Genomic DNA, 19625 nt, shown 5'->3' with positions numbered 1-19625 from the left:
ACTTCTGGTGGCACTGCTAATTGGATGTTTATAGTTGAATGTTAGTGAATCTATGTTGGTGTTCAGCTATAAAAACGGAGAATTTATACTCCACAAGCCATTTACAGCGTGTCATCGGCGACCGGCAATTTGTGTATAATAATTCAAAAAGTTATCATTCTCATATTCACATTTTAAAAGTGAATATATTCATACCTCGTTTGAAAGCTTAGAATCTCCTCTTGAAGGCTGTACTGAGCATTTTTTGCTAGGATTTACGAAATAGAAACAACAAAGTATTATTTTGCAGCAGTAAACAGTTAGCATTTTAGCTGCTAGCTTGCTTTTAAACTACTACTCGCAAGGTCAAGCATGAACTTTCACGCCCAGTTTTCCTTATCTGAATTGAGGATCTAAAGATAGACGGTGTCTTATATTGTACAAACATCAAACTTAACTTGACTTTATATATATGATATACCAGAATTTGTCTTTAATGCTGCAATACTGAACCTCACAAATAATGGTAGAGAAAGCCTGAAAGCAAGAAATCGAGTAGAATAGAGAGAGTAGTTAATTGTCTTTTATTGCTATGTGCTCCCCATTACAACAAACAGCATCAGTAGTGTACACTTCAATCTACACAAATACATAGAAAAGCAAATAGAGCAGAGAGTGACTGACAGTCATGACAATCAATATACTTCAATGCTTGGATAGCACAGGGGTATTGATACAGTACATGGAGAATCCTATGCAGTAATATCTGTCTGAGGCTCAGGGATTGTCAATGTAACATCTACAACTACCCTATTTATCAATACAAGCTCTGTATAACATTAGCAGCAATGTTATATAGGCAGCAAGTAAAGGATGTGAAAAGAACAGGGGAGGAAAATGTAAAATGGCTAGACAATACTGACAACTACAAACAGCATAAAAACCATTTTACTGGTACTACACTATGTTTTATTGGTTAAAAATATAGCATTTGTCTGGTCAGTACATGTCGCTGTGATGTAACAGCTCTGTTAACAACTTCTACAAAACAGCTGTGAAAAGACAGCTTTCTGACAAGTAAAACATCTCAAAATTGAGCATGTATATTTACATCTAATTGTTTGCAAAAAACAATGTCATTTCTAGTCTATCACAATGTTAAAAAGTAGAAATCCATTTCAAATTTGAAAATCTGGATGAAAAAATAAGGTTGTCATGAATGTGATCAGTTTTCAATGGTTATTCTGCTGCAGCTTATTGAACAGCTGGCACCGCACATACTGTAAAAACAAAGCAGAACCCTTTAACTTTCAATAAATATTTATGTACTCAATGCTATATACATGTACTATACATTGGCACACAGGAGTGAGTGTGAATAGTTGCGAGCTATTTCTTTGCTGAAAACACAAAACTGTGTCTTTGCTATTGCAGTCAGATGCATGGTGGTTGTGAGGAAATCCTTTAAAAAATAGCTTTCTCTCTCCTGAACCTTCTTCCACCGTAAAAAAGCCATTTAGGAAATACTTTGGAAACAAAAACATGTTCCACAATCAGTAAAACTTTTTTGAAAGTCCAGCTTATTGTGCTTACAATGAGGCCTTGTTCCTGCAAACACAAAATGTACAATACAACCTTGTTCAGACTGAATGTGACAGAGTGTAATGAGTTTAAAGCTCCATTAAGCGAGATTTTTGATATTAAAATTGGATAAAATGACTGTGTGTAATGTGAAAGGGTTGCTCATTCCTCTGAACCCACTGAGAGTTAACACCCAACTCTGCAACACTACACAACTTACAGCACATTGGTTTGGCTCTCGTCAACTCCCCAAGTTAAATCAAAAAGCTGAGTGTATGTAAGCCAGCACCAAACAGCAGAGAGCTGAAATAAACAAGTAGCTGGTGAGGAAAGTGGAACATCTAGCAGCTGAAGAGACATATTTCTCTCAGGAGTTGGTAAAGACCAAAAGTTAATACTGGACTTACATTCATCAGGTGGACAGAAGCATGACTCAGTGGGATAGCTCTGTTTCCGCTGGATGTGTAAATATGCCACTGTTTGCTAACAGTAACATAGGTGAATAGGTACATCTGGACTGTGGTACTGTGAGTTTGTTTGGGAGTCTTTCTGCTCCCTAGTGGTCAAAAAACGCTTAATGAAGCTTTAAGTGTTTGTAAGTTTGATAGCATATATATGTCACTATAAAAATAATCTGCAAATCCAACATGAAACAGCATTTCAAGATGAGTGTTTGAGTCTTTCATGGTCACATCAAAGTAAAAATTTCAAAACACATTTCAGTTGCATGGTGAAATTTTCACTTCTTTAAGAAGTTCAAGCTAACAAGAGCCCGCTGTATATAATATACAGTATTGAGAACATTTGTTAAATATTTTCCCTACTTAGTTCCCTTCTTTGATCTAACAACTTCAACCTTTCTGAGCAAAAACTTTCACAAGGAGGGAAATACAAAGAGTCAAAAAGGTCAAGCACCACTCAAACATCTGATTCAGAAACAGGTAAAGATTGGGATGAAGCAACGTGTATAAGATGCTTCTTCAATGAATAATTGGACATTTTGGGAAATGTGCTTACTTGCTTTCTTGCCAAATGTTACAGGAGAAGATCGATATCACTCTTGTCTGTAATGTTAAACATGAAATGACAGCCAGGAGACGGCACAACCACTAGAAACCAGGAGAAATGGCTAGCCTGGCTCTGTCCAAAGGTAACAAAATCTTTATGTTTCGTTTTGTGCAGATTAAACAAACGAGATATAACATATTAATTACTGAGCATTAGAGCTGTTGGTAGGCATACTTTTGAACTTTGGACAGAGCCAGGCTAGCAGTCCCCCCTGCTTCCAATTTTTATGCTATGCTAAGCTAAGCTAACATCTCCTGGCTGAAGCTTCATATTTACCGTACAGATATGACAGTGGTATGAAAGCGTATTTCTCAAAATGTTGAACTATTCTTTTAAAAACGCCCCCAGAGAACCTTGCACCAGCATTTAGAGTGTCAATTTAACACCGCTGCTAAAAAGGTAAACATTAGGAATAATCTTTGTTATTCTAATTTGCCTCTTGTGTGTTTGTGTAGTCTGTCCTCTTTCCAGGTCTCCATGGTGGACAGGAGGTCGTGTGGCTTAGGTCTGTTTGGCAGCACCTGAAGTTGCTTGACGTCCTCCCAGATCCATTCTTCATATATGTTTGACTATGACTATCTATCATTTTGTCATCCTGATTGTCCATACTGTAATTTTACGTTGGTCTATTCAGTACACACAACTTCTATTGCATGTCTGTCCATCCTGGGAGAGGGATCCCTCTGTTGCTCTCCCTGAGGTTTCTTCCACTTTTTCCCTGGTTAAAGGGGTTATCCGAATCGAGGGTCTGAGGATGCTGTACAGATTGTACAGCCCCTTGAGGCAAATTTGTGATTCATGATATTGGGCTATATAAATAAAATTGACTTGATTGATTAAAAGGGTGTTTGAAAGTATCCTCAGCTTCTTAAAATAATACTGATATTTTCATGTACAGTATTTACAGGAACCTTTATAAATACCCATTTCCATAGAAACTGTAGAGCGCCATTTAAAGGAGATTGCTGGATATAAAAAAAAATCTATACAACTAAAACCATTTTCCTTATGGTTTTCACTGGTTCATCTCTGGCCACTTTCCATATGCGGCCATATAAAGTCCGGTGTTTGATTTTGTATATGCAGTGACTCCTCAAGTACTGGAACAGTTCTCTGTAAGTCAAGTTTCATACACATTTGGCAAGAAAAATGGCAGTTTGTAACATTCAAGTAAAAGGGGATTTTCAGCTGAATCAAATGATCTGTTTTAGAACTTTTTGTCCATCAACTTCCACTTCAAATTCATAGCACACTAAACTTCCCATCCAGGTCAAAGGTGACAGTCTAGAGATCTGACAAGGAGGTGTTTTATTAGTTGTCACATGCCGTTTAAGCGAGGCTGTTAATCAAACGCAAAGCATCTTGGAGTCACCTAAAGATTAACAACATGGTGAATGTAACTATTTAAGCTCAAGTTGTGTTGTGGCATGAAGTGCAACCTGTATTTCTGCACCAATTCCTGTATCTATTTTTGTGAATTTTCACAAATTGAGTCAGCTGTAATGACTGCACCTGTTGACATTTTCTCTCTCGCCGTCTGCTGAGCGTTTGCTGGAGGACCCGCTGCAACGCTCTGCAGACACACACTAAATGACAAGACCAGAGAAAAGACCAATCAGAGGGGAAATGCAGACACCTTTCTGCACCTCTCACCTCAGTTGTGACACTGTAGGTGAATTCAAAGAATACTTGTTGGGTCAAAAAAATCAAGAGTTTGGTTGGATTTAAGCAACTATTTCTTTGTAATACTGAGATGTTAAAAGTTTGGAGCCAGTATAGCAGAACAGATGCTTCTTTTGAATATTAATCTGTCCTTTGACTATTTTGTATCACTAAAGTTATTCACTATGAACTACGAAGCTGTGTTTTATTAAGCTTTTCATTTGACACGGATGAAAATTCCCTTCGGACCATATGCCCCTTTACCTTGAAATTATTGTAATTTTTTCTCCTCTCAATATAAAGTATGAAAGTAAAGCAACACAGCTGTTTAAGTCCGAATACTCTCTGTAAAACGTCAGTCATATTTGAAGTCAATATCAGGGTCAAAAGGGAAATTCTTGACAACAAAGTGAACCAGCACTTTTCTTTCTCTCTCTCTGTTTCTCTGTCTGTGGTGTTTTTGGCGTGAGAAGACTCAGGATGAAGCTGGATTATCTACTGTACATTAAGAGTTCTGAAGGGGAAGGGCGTCACTTTCATCTCTCCACTTCAGAATATGCTGTAGGCCACCCACTATCTGTCAAGCTGCTCGACCTTTGACACTCAGTATGATCTGCCAGTGGGGATGGTGCCATAGCGGGCAGCTTCCTGCCAGTGAGACCCATGTGTCGTGGAACCCGCCTTGGTGCTGTAGTGATCTTTGATTGGGTTTTCTTAAGCGGGTCAGGGGTGGTGACGTGTTTCGCAGCATTGCCTGATGTGGTGGATCCTCTGCCTGAGCCTTGTTTACCACTGCGAGTGTTGTTGGCCGCTACAGAGGCTGTTAATGTCTCTAGCAGCTGGGAGGCTGATCCAAAGCGGCCGTGCTCCTCCGTCTCAGCCGCCTCTGAGAACAGAGACAGAGCTCCAATGCGCTTGCTGCAGGAGTCACAGCACAGTTTGTTGTAGCCTGGAATAGAGCAGTATCGCGCTAGAACCTCCATTTGGCAGAAGATGGATTTGTCGCCATTACAGGGCTCATCTGAAGGTCAAAGAGCATATAGTGTTGGTTCATTACAGAGCACTGAGGCATTGCTTTTAAACAGAGACTAATAGCTGTGTTTATGCCACAGAAAAACATAGTATAGTACATTTCAGCCACAGCACATTCAGCAGAATGATGCTCATTCTGAAGTCTGCTTAGGCAAGAGCTGTGTCCCAGTTCCATACTACTGTACATACTAATTCTAAGCATGTTCTGAGTTAGCCCCAGTGTGTGCCTCTCATGTATTAGCATTAGCATTATATTCGAGTAACATTTGTAAGCATCTGTTTCTCTAAAAGATAAATATGTTTGAAAAAGATCCATTAGGGTTACCGCTGTTCTGAAGGTATTTCCAGAATCCTCAAAGACTCTTTCTCCCACTAGGCAATTTGACGATATGGAAATTTCTTGTCACGATTATCCTGGCCAAAATAATTGCCATTCACGATATTATCTCTATAATCATCAAAATATGCTTCAAACTCTTAAAACATAATGAAATCACTTTACCTTACATTTACATATTGTTATTGCATCACAGACAGGACACATCTTTTTAGTGAGCATCCTTTTTAGTGAAATAATAATTTTTAATAAGGTCAAGAAATCATAAAGTCCCCCTGCATAAATAAAGGATAAATACATAAATAAATAATAGCAACACTGTGTGAGCCTGTTCTTTCTTACATGATAATTGCTGTATTTTTTTTAAAATCAGGCTCTCTTTTCACTTCTCTGCCATGATGTCAAATGGTACAGACAACAATTTAATCAATTGCATCAGTATATATAATTCACCCCTGACTTAAGAAACACAGGAATTATCCTTTAACAAAAATAAAGTTTAACTGACATTGTGGTATAGAGACAAAATGTACTACTTTGGACCCGTTTTAGTAAGAACGCCTGAACAACACAGTGGCCCTTTTCTGTCATCAAACAGTACTGCTAGCCTTGTGGCCTAGAGAGTGAGATGTGCCAAACCTTAGCAATTCAAAATAAATCAGGAAATCAATATAGGACTGTATGTTAGCGAGTTAGACAGCTCGTGAGGATATTCACAATTATCCAGATTCACAATTATCCCGATAATGGAAATTCACCGCGATCAACTTATCTTGAGTGTTTTTTATCCTGATCTGAAATAAAATTATATATTGTCCCATCCCTACTTTTAACCATGAATAAAAATATGTCCGCTGCATAATTTAAAAAAAAGATCTGTGGTTGTGACTCCTAATCCACACAAAGATGGTAGCCGATGGCTAAAATCTTTTTTATTGTGCACTGGACAGAAATTTTTGTCATCCAGATTGTTAAAAGAGTCTTTGAGGGTTATAGCCATGACGCAAATTTAACGCTAATTCACGAGAGGCACAAACTGGGATTAGTTTTGAGTATGTAGTTTCAGGACACAAAAAAAGTGACCAACGTACGTCAACTGTGCTGTTTATAGACACTACTGTATCAGTAGTGTCTAACACACGAAGAAAATCGAGGAGTGCCAAAATAAGTTACAGGTCCTTTGAAAAATCAATTAAATTCAAAATACTTTATTTGTCCCTGAATTGAATCGCTTCATTTTAGTACAAAACTGCAAAGTACCTATACAAAACAGTTTTCTATGACAATTAGTATATTTTACATACTGCATACTTAGTAAAAATGTGTACACAATAACGTACAGTATGTATTATGGCATTGGGACACATCATTTGGTTTCTCAGCTTTCAATAAAGCCCTCTTTAAACTCCAAACGAATCTCAACCTGCCCTGAAAGTAAAACATATTGGGACATCTTCCTGAGTTTCAGCCTTTTGTCCACTCAATCTTTATCTTATCTGTTTCAAAATTCTTCATCTCGTTATCTCTCTTTCTATTTTGAATGGTATAAATGTACTACAGCATACTAATAAGGGAGATGGGTTTTTCCCTGAATTCATCTCATCAGTATACTTAATGAAATGAGGAAATATCCATGATACTGTAGGTATGTATTGTAAGTACTGATGTGGTTTAATCATTACTCAGAACATATTCAGAAAGCCATGCTGATTTTAAAGCTCTAGAGACCCTTATAAGTAATATTCTACAGCAGCCACATTAACTGTAGATCAATATTGGATGTACAGTATGTGATTTAATGAACGCTCCTAATAAAGAGAGAATGTTTGTTATTTGCATCCTCGTCCTCGTTTATCCCTCGGCTGCAAATATCAACTTGGCATTTATGTGTTATCGAAAGAATTCAAAAAAGCAACTGGCATCGACATTTAAGAACGACATACTTTAACTGACACTGTCAATATAAGATGCTCTTTTTAAAATGAATGTTAGGAAAGCTCGTAGAGGAATGATATAGGCTGTTAATGCGAGATTATGTAATGCACAAATGGCAATTACAGGAAAATGGCACATTTAATGTCCATGCATTATCCAAGATTCTCTTGAGTCAGCTGCTTTAAAGACATCATCATTACACAACCTGACTAGAGTGAGTGGAACGGGACCCCAAGCAGTAAACAACAAACATGTCTCCTGGTGTGGTATGATGTGTTTACTCCCTCAGTTAGACAGGCTTGCTAACATTAGCCTCTGTATGCTACTGGTCATACCAGACCAAGAAAGTACTATTGTTGTGAGGTGAGTGCAGACTTTTCCAGTAAATCTGCGCATGAACTGCATTTACCACCCAACAATAATGGAACTTTAAAACAAATGAATGCAGACTTGACGTCAACTCAAGCAAGTTTGAAGGGTCTGCCAATTGATTTTTATGCCATACGGAAATGAATGGAAACTAATGGCTGCCTGGAAGGTCGGGACTATACATGATTTGTAGTTAAGGAGGGGAATCCTGCAAAAATGGATTTTGGAATAGACAAATTATGTATTTTGTGGTTGATTCTGGAGGACTTCTCAATTTGAAACAAATGCTTCATGAGCTTACTGGCTTTTATTATGCAGAATGCAAAATGTGCTTAAATGTTGATCCATAGAATTGAATAGAAACTGCATTTTTAAACTGTTATGGTGTTGGTTGAATAGGTATTTGTTTTCCTTCCGTTCTCAGTGAATGGCATGCTTACCATGGCAGGGTCCCGTTCTGCATGGTCTCACAGTTTCAGGTTTTTCTCCATTACATTGATCTCCAATCCGGCAAGTGACCAGACGCCTCTCCATCCCCTCTCCACAGGTCACAGAGCACTGTGGAGTGCAAACATGCTCATTCAAACACAGCAAAGGCACACAGTTTTTGGAGGGCAGAGCTGATATGAGTGGAGGCAGGTCATGCAGGCAACAGTAAATGTCAGGATAATTGGGTGGGATAACAAGCTGACTTGAAGTTCAATCTCCACCTAGAAACAAAATGTTTCGCTACACAGTTGACCTGGCAAAAATATCAGCGCAGATACTTTTATCTATCCCTTTTGAGATTGGATTTCTCTATGAGAGTGCACAGGAAAAATCTGCAGGGAATAAAGTCAGTCACTCACCACCAAAACATTTTGTCTCCTGGATAACTGAAAACGTCCTTTGCTGTTGGTTACAGTGGTAATACTTTTACTTTACAGAGCAGGTTCACAGTGTCTGGATGGATTTTCCTTACTTAGCTGAAGAGTTTGTCGAAGAGGGGGCACCTCAACTTTATAAGTTAATTCCAATATTTTAGTAACGTCGCAGTAAAATTCAAAAAAGCTGAGAGACTATCACGCTTCATGACCCTGAATGGCTTTTTGTGAATTAATTCATAACTAAAAAGCACAGCACAATTGAATCTGAATTAGTTTTTTATAAAAGTAGCAATAGGTTTTTTTTTATATCTCCATCTGGCAGCTGCAAAATAAACATAATGATCGCCATTTGGTAGCCATGATTTTTGGAGAATACCCAAATCCTTAAAATTAGAGCTTTGCACAAAGATGAGTTGTGGCAAATTTTAAGAGAGTCAGCCTCTCGAACACTGAGACATGCCCATTTAAACTATTGGCCAAACGCAAATTGTTCAGACTCACTCAGAGTAGATCTGTGTACATGCCTTCTAAATTTGGATGTATGTGCACATTGCGTTCAAGAGTTATGTCAGTTCATGTCAAACAGGCTACACCTGCAAGAATTTGTCGTCCAACTATAATAACACATTACGGCATATCAAAAAACCAATGAACTATGTATTACTTTGGGGTAATCAAAATATGCTATGTGCCAAATATGCTGAAGACTGAATAGAATTTGTAGGAGGGATGATGAAAAGTGTTCTGGCAGAAATGGACCCGACCTATGCAAATTTTGCGTTTTTTTGGCTGGACGGCAGCAAAGCTGGGCCAGGATCAGTGTGCTTTAAACCTAGTGATTGTTGCATCGTCAAACAGAGTCTGAAATCCCCTCCCTCCACACTTCTCTCACACATCAAAACTGGGAGAAAACAACAATCTGACAAGTATGCACATAAATAGAAAAGCTTACATAAAACCTTAAATCAAGTAGGCATTTTGTACTGTGGAAACCACGCGACAATCAATTTCTGGGGTGATCAGAGGCCGAAGCAGCAAACAAACCATTCATCTTTGGTGGATCTTTATCTTGATGTTACCTTAGTTGGATGTTTTTAGACTTGTTTTTGATCTCCTGCTAATGACACCAAACTCTGACTGAATGAAAATGTCAGGGAGACAATTAGTCTGAAATCTGTTGAACTCCTGAATGAGACAACACTGAGAAATGCTCTGTCTCTCAAATGTTCTCGATGAAAACTTTGAATTAACTGGTTGTGAGACAGCAATTAAAGCTTAGGCATTTTAATAAAAAATCTTAAATGGTAAAATGTTGAATAAACTCAGTTTGTGTGACTAATGCAAAATAAATGAATAAAGTTAAAGCCCCTAGGAGAAATTCTCATTTTTATGATTAATTTACTATTAAGAGACTATTATCCATGTCACAAGATCTACTACTAACTCACAAATAAATGGGACAATTTAACAAAATAAATAAACTACTGTTATTTTACTATTGCACTACTAATATCATTGAGTGCTCAAATATGCACACGCATATAAAGAGCTATATTCCAACACATAGAAAGACCATGATATCAAAAATCTGAACACAACTCACGCAAATTAACCACTGACATGAAGAATTGTGTCTCATTAGCTCGTATCTGCTCACCCCAGCTGGACATCTGATTTACTCGATTTTTAAATGGTTTCAAAGGTCTCATTTGGCGAAATGGAGGAACTAAAACTGACATATTTTCAGATGAGATGTGAGACTGCTCTAAATTAAATATCAGATCATCAAGTTATGAAATCATAGTCATATCTGCACATTAAAGCTGTTGCTGTATCAACACAAATCTGCAGCTGATAGTGAGTAAGCTGACATTAGTTAATTGGAAACAAGATGACATTAAAAATAAAATCAATCAGGTGCCTCTGTGGCTAAATAATCCACACTCAGAATGTAAAACAAACACACATATCTTTTGTCCAGGTACTGGGTCCAAGGACTCCCAACATGCCTTTGCACCTGATGAAGAGCCAACCTGGCTTCGAAATGTTGTACTCTTGTTAAATGAATTAAAGAAAACTGTTTTTGAGAAGGAGCATTCTACAGTGTTGCGAGTCCATATGAAACTAAATGAAGAAGGACAAAGTTTAACCTCTAGAAATGTGATCAGCTGCACAAACTGGAGCCCTGTAATCGCTTTCAAACTCTTTCAAATAGATGATGTGGATACTGAACCTCTGACCACGCTCCGGTCCTCCACTGGGCAGGACATGGGACTCTGTTACAGGGCCTCCGGCTCTCTGGCTTCTCCCCGCTGCAGTACTTGCTGTGGACAGAGCGGTTGGTGCCTTCGTGGAGGGACTGCACGCAGCGAACGGTCCGGATCTGAAAGCCCAGGCTGCTACAGGTTTTGGTACAATGCTCCCATTCCTCTGAGATCCATCTGGACAATTCAAAGTGAGTCGATTACTGAGCATATACAGCAGGTTTATTAGATCATGTTAGAAGAAAAAGATACACATTTAAGAAGGACAGTGGTGGGAGAAGTATTCAGATCTTTAAAAAAAAAGTAAGCAATATTATAGAGTACGGTATAGACCTGCTCTATAGGAAAAGTACAATGAGATAACTTCTGTTATGAATTGGCACTATATAAATAAAATTGAACTGAATTAAAAGTACCAATACACAAATGTAAAAGTAGTTCATTACAAGTGAAAGTCCTACATTTATAATCCTACTTGAGTAAGTTCTGCAGTAAAATGTCCCGTGTGACTAATAAATTATTATATATGACATTACAGGATAGATTCATCTGAAAAGTAACTAGTAACTGTCATTGTCAATAAATGTAGTGCAGTAATAAGAGTAACACTATTTCCCTCTGAACTGTAGTGGAGTATGCGAGGCTGTACAGTAGTGCTTTGAGCTGAATACTAACATCGGCATGGTAACATGCTCACAGTGTCAATGCTAACATGCTGATGTTAGGCAGGTATAATGTTTCCCATGTTCACCATCATAGCTTAGAGTTTCAGCAAAGCATACTAACACTTGCTAATTAGCACTAACACAAAGTACAGCTGAGGCTGATGGGAATGTCATTCGTTTTGCAGGTATTTTGTCAAAAATTTTGACTTGATGGTGGTGCTGGATGAAAAGTCAGAGGGGATTGTCAAAGTTATTACAATTTATTCTGAGGGGGACATGAATGTGTGTTTCAAATTTAATGGCAATCCATTAAATAGTTGTTGAGACATTTCACTCAAAAACACATGCCTACCCTGATGGTGGTGCTAGAGGAAGTCACAGGATCACTAAAGTCGTTATGATTCATCCTCTGGGGGCCATGAATGTCTATATACAAAATTTCATGGCCATTCAAGGCTAAAAAGTCACTTTGCGTACTGAAAATCACTTAATTTCTGAGTGTGATGGACACAATGCAATGCACAAAAGGTTGAGGAGCTACTCACAGCTGCAAAAAAAAAAAAAATTAATCCATCTCATAGTTGAGATACAGTCTACTCTTGACCAAAGTGTTGGGCAGACTCATCGACAGACATTCCCAGAGAATATTATCTTTAGGGACTTCAGGGGCTCTGTAACTTTTACATACTAATTTTCAGCATTGTGCATAATGAAATTACAAAATGATTGGTATGTCCTGAGGAATTCCTGCTTGTTCTCTACTGCAGGTATCAATCAAACTAACACAACAAACACTCCACAGGTCAAATAAATGCTTCATTTATAGTGAATGAGCCCTGAACATAGTTTACAATCAGCAGCGGTGACAAGAGCTCAGTTAATCAATTTGAATAAAAAACATCTTCATTCTAAAAGAATAAATAGAGCCTCTCTTCAAATTCATAGTTAAATAAACAAACAAATGTGGATGCTGTTAGTTTTGCAGGATTGACATAAAACAATCAGCTATTAATGCGTCACTGCACAGGACAATTTCATAAAATAATCTGTAAAGTGCTTCATCTTCTGATCATTCTGCTGTCCCCACAGCAGGGATGATACTTAGTATCCACTCAATGCTGCATAAAAGCATTTAAATGTTTCCAATGAATACACTCGAAATCATCACCAGCCTGCAGTCTGCCGTACTGTATCTCACACCAAATGACTTGTGATACTGCTGTTGACAGGTTCATAATTGCTATTAACCCTTTGTACACCTGACTGCAGGGACAGAAACCAGTATTGGGCTGTCATATTGATCTTCCTTGTATTTCACTGTTTTTCTCTCTTGTAGAAATTAACAGATGGCTCAGCAGCAGCAGATCATATCTATTTGTATGACAATTCCTTGTTTATATATATAGCCCAATATCACTAATTACAAATTTGCCTCGAGGGGCTTTACAATCTGTACAGCAAACGACACCGTCTGTCCTCTGACCCTGAATTCGGATGAGGAATAACTCCACAAAAAACCCTTATAGACATCAAATTGAGAATTTTTACAGACTACTGTGACAATAATTACTGTACCATCTTATCATCAAAGAAAACCTCATTGACAGAAGAATCGACTGGAGCAGAACTTGAAGCATACACACTCAGTGTCCATTCATTGATTTGGACATCCCATATATAAATGTATATAAGAATCACATACTGTATGTCATTTGATAATACGTCTACTATGTAAACATTTTCTTCCTCGAAAACGCAGTTTTCTTTGTTTTGTGTATAGTAGTTTGGTACATCATAAATGTTTTGTACATGACATGTACTGTATGTCATATGCAAACATGTAATAGAAGACAGGCTTTCGATATTTTGGTATTTGAGAATCACAAAGGTTTGCAGTGCAATCAACATTTTTAGCCATGCTAGCAGAGTGGCTCTAGGGATGGCGATGTTGGTTGGTTGGTCCACAACTTCAGTCCAGACGTTAATGGTTCAGAGTCGAAGAATCCTACTGACTTTGGTGATCCCCTGACTTTTTTCACATTTGTCCAATATTTTGGTTTATGGCCAAATACCTGCAAAAATTATTGGCTGGTATTGCTGTAGACTTTAAGTATATATATATATATATATATATATATATATATATATATATATATATATATATATATATATATATCTTCTCCCCATTTTTCTCTAAGCCTAGTGCAGACTTTATGGCTATATGGCTTTTACCACAATATGCCTGTCCAAGACACATTTTTGAAATCTTAGAGAAAAACTCGAGTTAGCGCAAACAGGGCGTCAAGTTTGGCCGTGTCTTCAAGTCATTGTGAGCTGTTATGACACTATAACAATTTTCAAACAGGTATGATTTTATCGCAGCCAAAAGCAAGATGTCTTTGTGGTTGTAGCACCTTGGAGATGAGTATTGAATATTGTGTCATTCGCACCAGTCGCGATCCAACTGGAACAATCTTGTCAGTACAACTCGACTAAGTACAGTTGTGTAGTTTGTGCAGCTTATTTTCACAATTGATTCTGCTGATTATTTGATCCACTGATTTATTGCTTGGTCTATAGTCAGATAGTCAGTATACAATGATAAAAAAAACAGAGAAAACCAGCAAATTCTCACATTTGATAATCTGGAACTATGAAATACTTGGCATTTTTGCTTGAAAAATGTCTTAAATGACTAAACAATTATTAAAATAGTTGCTGATTAATTTTCTGTTGATTGGCTAATTGATTAATCGATTAAACTGTTGCCACTCTACTGAACAGTGAACAACTTTTTGCTGCAAGGGAACATAAAGCTGCATTAAAATCAATTTACATCAGTCTACCTCTTTGATAAGTTTCTAGTTTCAGAAAAGGCTGAAAATTTGATCGACTCCAATTCAAAGTGAGCAATCTCTGTGAGACAAAAGCCTCAGGGTTAAACCCAAACTTGTCTCACAAACCCAGTAATCTCGCTGTGTAATGACAGGCCTCTGGTAAGTCTGCAAGATGACTGATCGAGGTCTGAATCTGTAATCCCGTCACACTACAAGATAATCTTTTCCACCAAACCTCTGATCAGACCTCCATTCTCCACATGGGAGAAGTTTGCCTGGGCTTTCTGCCAGAAAGCCTTAATACTTGGTTAGGGGTAGGAAAAAAGAAAGGCAGAAAGCCCTGAAGTCAAACGTCTCCCACGTGCCCTTCAATTGGCCTAATATTTACACTAAAAACTGTATACATGGTTAGACTTACAATTTAGTGAGAGCTCTGAAGGTTGAGGTCAAGATTTTAAAAGACCAATTGAAGATATGTATACACCCGTATACATTCAGAGGTACTCTTGGGACTCCATGTTGCTACATGTCTTTTATCCTCCTCGACTTTTTTTGTGTTTAATTCGATGGGTTCTGAAATCTTTCACAGACTTGTGAAAACAAACTCCTCACAATATTTATGGACCTGCGATCACATCCAGGCTGTTGAGACGGTAAATACAATGGAATGTGATGCATTTCAGGCTTCTTTGCAGACCAGCAAAGAATCGAGCATGGAATTCAGGAGCAGGCGTGAAATGCTTTGAACGCACCATTCATTGACTTTGGATAGAAATGACTTACAAAGAAGTAGCATGCAGCTGTAAAATGTTTTCTAAACACAAAGTCTGAGCGCTCTGAATGCAACCAGACTCCAAACTTCTCAGAGAAGTTGAGACTTGAGCTAAGAAGGTCACAATTCTGCTGACGCTTCCTCCACCTAAATTTAAATGCCAAAAGACTCCTCGATACAGAAAGCTGTCATGCTAACTGACTGACGCACTTTTTTTTGGTCAAAAGTCTTGGGTGATTTCTTTAAATTCATTTCACCCATGATTAAACTGATACTGGCATAAATGAAATCAATCACTTATATAAACATCAAAAATCCTCTTTATGACTGTTGTCTTCCCCAGAAACCTCTCAATGAAGGCAATTTGCCAAGGACACTGTGTGTGTGTGTGTGTGTGTGTGTGTGTGTGTGTGTGTGTGTGTGTGTGAGTGAGTGAGTGAGTGAGTGAGTGAGTGAGTGAGTGAGTGAGTGAGTGAGACAGCATTAATATCTACACATGATAATGAGATGGTGTAGGTAATGGAGAATTCTTTGAACATATATTTGGAAGCACTCAAAATTACCCATAAGATTCTTTCAACACGCAGCTCGATCAGCCACGAGGTGTATTTTTTAAAGGGTTAGTTTACCCAAATCACATATACATACCACTAGTGGTACAGATATTGATTTATTTGTGGAGGTTTTGCAATCTCAGCAACTGAAACTTGTGGGCAGTTTTCCACTTTTTCTACTTAATAGGAAAATAGTTCCTATTAAGTACTGTTGCCAGTGAGTAAGTATTTCAGGGTAACCGGGAGATTTTTTTTTGTAGAAAAACAAATTCTTGTTGAGTTTTTCAGTTGTAATTTTGGGATGTTTTGAGTTCTACAAATGATCTATTATGTGGCTAGATGGGTGGGGAGGAAAATACCAGTTTATTACAACCTGACTCAAATTTTTGTAGTTTGGGCCATAATTTCTACCTCTGCGCTTATCAAGTTCATTGCTGAAAGTCCGACCGGGCAAGAAACACAAGCAGTTAGACATTCAGACCGGTTTTAAACAAGCCAACAGTAAGCGCACCCGATTTATCAGTAATAATCCTCATTGTACAGGAAAACTGCGTGCATGCACAACTACGGGAAATACTGTAGGTCAAAGTTGAACCAAGTCAGTCTGTAAACTGTAAAGGATGTTTACAACAGACAGTATGGGTCATTATTTTACTGCTCACCTTTGCTTTCTCTTCCAAATAAGTTTGGCTAACCTGAGGGTTTGTTTAGAACCCGTCTGATCGTCCGACTTTTCCTGTTTCTTGCTCTGTCAGACTTGTCTTTAGCTATATTTCCGTGTTCCCAGATTTCATTAATTAACTTAGAGAGTGCAACATTATTATTACCACCAAACGATGGCCCAAACCATGGATGTTAGGCCCAGGTTGTATGAAATTAGACTTTCTGGATTTCTAGGGCTGTGATAAGATTTTGCCTCTGCTGTTTACACACCAACATAAAACATTCAGAGGCTGCAGTATTTTAGAAGTAGATGAAGTAAACAAAAGTTACAGAACTCCTCATTAAGACTGAAAAACCCGTCTGCATTTTGTTTTCAGTGCTGCTGGCTTTTTGAAAAGAACACTGTCTGAGAAGAAAACTGCCAAAGAAATTGTGAGCCATGAGCATGTTGTGAGGACATCTTTGAACTGTTGTACCTAGTTGTTAGAGGGGATTATACATGTTTGTACTCGAGTTTTTTGTTGAAAGTATTTTTCTGGGCTAATAGGACGGTGACATATGCCGATGCGTCCACTCGCTTCAACCCGGATAATGCATGTCAAGTCTCCAGCAGTTGGTGGTGTTTTGACGCGCGTCACACTCCGCTGATGTGTTTTCCTTTAGAGTCTACAGCCATGCTAGCGGCTAGCTACTTAGCTAAATAGCTGCGGGCTAAATGCTAACGCTCTAAACTAAGATGGTGAACATGGTAAACATTATATCTGATAAACATCAGCATGTTAAGATTGTCATGGTAAGCATGTTGGCATGCTAACATTTTAAAATAGCTAAACACAAGCTAAGGCTGATGGGAATGTCATTCATTTTGTTTAATGACCAAATACCTACAACGTATCAGATAAATGAAAGATTGACCTGATAATGGTGCTAGATAAAAAGTTAAGGGAGCACCAACGTTCTCACAAGTCACCCTGAGGAGCCAATAAATGGCTTTACAAAATTTCATGGCAATCCGTCCCATAGTTGAGATATTTCACTCAAAACCAAAAAGAATGGTGACAACACAGAAAAAAACAGTTATTGTCTGGAAACCATGCTTGTACTAAATGTTGTGCCAATCGATCCAGTAGATGTTGAGGTACTTCACTGGATAAGTGGAAAATTTGAATTGCTGGTGGCGCTAGAAGAAAAGTCAGGGGATCACCAAAGTCTGTAGGATTCATCCACTGGAGAACATGAATGTCTGTACAAAATTTCATGGCAATCCAACTTAAAAGTTCCTGGGATATTTCAGACTGGATCAAAGTGGTGGACCGACAGACCAGTATTGCCATCCCTAGAGCCATGCTGCTAGCATTGCTAAAAGGCAAGAGAGTCTCATAAACACTACTTTTGATGAAGTAAAGTTTGTCCACTAAGATGGACGAGGCATGGTTGTTTTATATATAATTTTCCCTACAGTATCTCCCTGAAAAAAACAAAAAAGTCCCATCCCTGAGATGTTTGCTTTATTTGTTCAAATAAAGTTCTGCAGTGAGCAAAATCAGCAGTGAGTAAAATCTCCATCCCAAAGAGATGTCGATCAGAACTTAAGAGAGAAATACAAACAGTTTCCAAAAAGGTAGAGAGTTTCATCCAGCGTCAGATCACAGCAGCTTTAGATCTCTCGCCTCCTTCGTTCCTTTGGTTTAAAACTGAACAGAACAGCCGGTGGGTAGACAGTGTGAGGTCTTCAGAGTGTTATGTTGCATCATCTCCCAGTATTGAAGTTGGCTGATAACACAAAGAAGCTGCCTCATGCAGTTGCGAAATTTGGATGAACAATTTTGGCTACAGTTTTTTAAGGGCAGCTGCTGTTACACTTCCCTTTCGTCTTGGTGTTTTACAGCCTCCACCTCTAATCCACTTATACATCCTTCTCCTTCAAACCATTTCTTTTACCTGCAGGCCTTTTCTGTCATGACCCTCCATCACCTTAGCCAACACATTCATTTCCTACTTTCTGCAGAGTGTTTTTTCACCCAGACAGGCCGTTTTACATTCACATTATCTTGTCTCTCACCCAGCTGTCATAATTTTTTAAATAATTTGGTATGATTGCTCTCCTTACAAGTCAGAATGAAAGGATGTATTGATAAAAAGTAGACCTGTTCAGGAACAGGAGATATAAAGCTACACAGCGTAAAAGCATTCCTGTGTTGCTTTGTAGAGATTTATCGACTTTGGCCGGGTTTCTGAAGGTTTGAGCCCATCTTAGACTGAAAGAAGCGGTAAAACAAACATTAAGAGGCAAGTATAACTTCAGATTAATGCTGCTGCTCAAATGCAGTTCAGATGAGAGAAATGGCTGCTGTAATCTGTGGTGAAGATGTGAAGCTTTTTTGGTTTTTGTCAGCTTTGTCAGTTAAAAGTAAAGGTGAAACCTGGCAGCACTCCCAGCAAAAGCAGAAACATGAACATATCTGAAGTACTGAAATAATGACTCCATTAAGTTACATTAATTCAATTTCTCATTTGTGCTAATTTTACAGTTTCTGTAACTTAATTTTTCCTAATATTTGTGAATTAATCCTTGATGAAGTTTGCATGTATTTCTATTATTAACCTATTTTAACACTTATTGGCCATCATTATTACAGGTCCTTGTGTGTACGTTCCACTTCTTGTACCTGATTAGAACTCGATTGTTCTGATTAGTTTGATTAGAGCTCTTCAGGGCAACAATAAACACATTCATATTTAGCATCAGGAAAACAATATACAGTATTTGCATAATAAGTTTGTTTTTTTAAACAATAAAAATGTTAAAGGGCACATGACTTTTATACATGATGATTAGTTTACTCGTTAAAATAGTTTAAAAATGTCTTCTGTGGCTCTGGAGGAGTTTTCAAAAGTCCGACAAAATAACCAAGATGATGTTTTAGCTTGACACTCGAAATTTTTAACAGAAAGCCCGTCTTACAAACTCGGGGGTGTGTGATTTAAAATGTCTGCATTTATAAATGGATTTAAAAGATGCAGGCATTTAACAGACAAGG

The 19625-nt window shown here is 38.0% G+C and overlaps 1 protein-coding gene across 1 annotated transcript in view; it reads right to left on the bottom strand.

The window, feature by feature from the left end:
* Positions 1-540: 540 nt before the first annotated feature.
* The window catches only part of adamts3 (ADAM metallopeptidase with thrombospondin type 1 motif, 3), a 136540-nt gene continuing 117455 nt past the window's right edge, over positions 541-19625 (bottom strand). Inside the window, exons 20-22 of the mRNA XM_044195949.1 lie at positions 11063-11270; positions 8404-8521; positions 541-5311 (exon numbers count right to left, since the gene is read on the bottom strand). Coding sequence (XP_044051884.1) covers positions 4827-5311; positions 8404-8521; positions 11063-11270 — 811 coding nt within the window. The 3' untranslated portion in view covers positions 541-4826. The remainder of the gene's footprint in view (positions 5312-8403; positions 8522-11062; positions 11271-19625) is intronic.

The sequence above is a fragment of the Siniperca chuatsi genome, linkage group LG5, assembly GCF_020085105.1.
Source record: "Siniperca chuatsi isolate FFG_IHB_CAS linkage group LG5, ASM2008510v1, whole genome shotgun sequence".
NCBI lineage: Eukaryota > Metazoa > Chordata > Actinopteri > Centrarchiformes > Sinipercidae > Siniperca > Siniperca chuatsi.
Note: the sequence above shows the minus strand (reverse complement) of the source record. Positions and strands in the feature narration are given on the sequence as shown.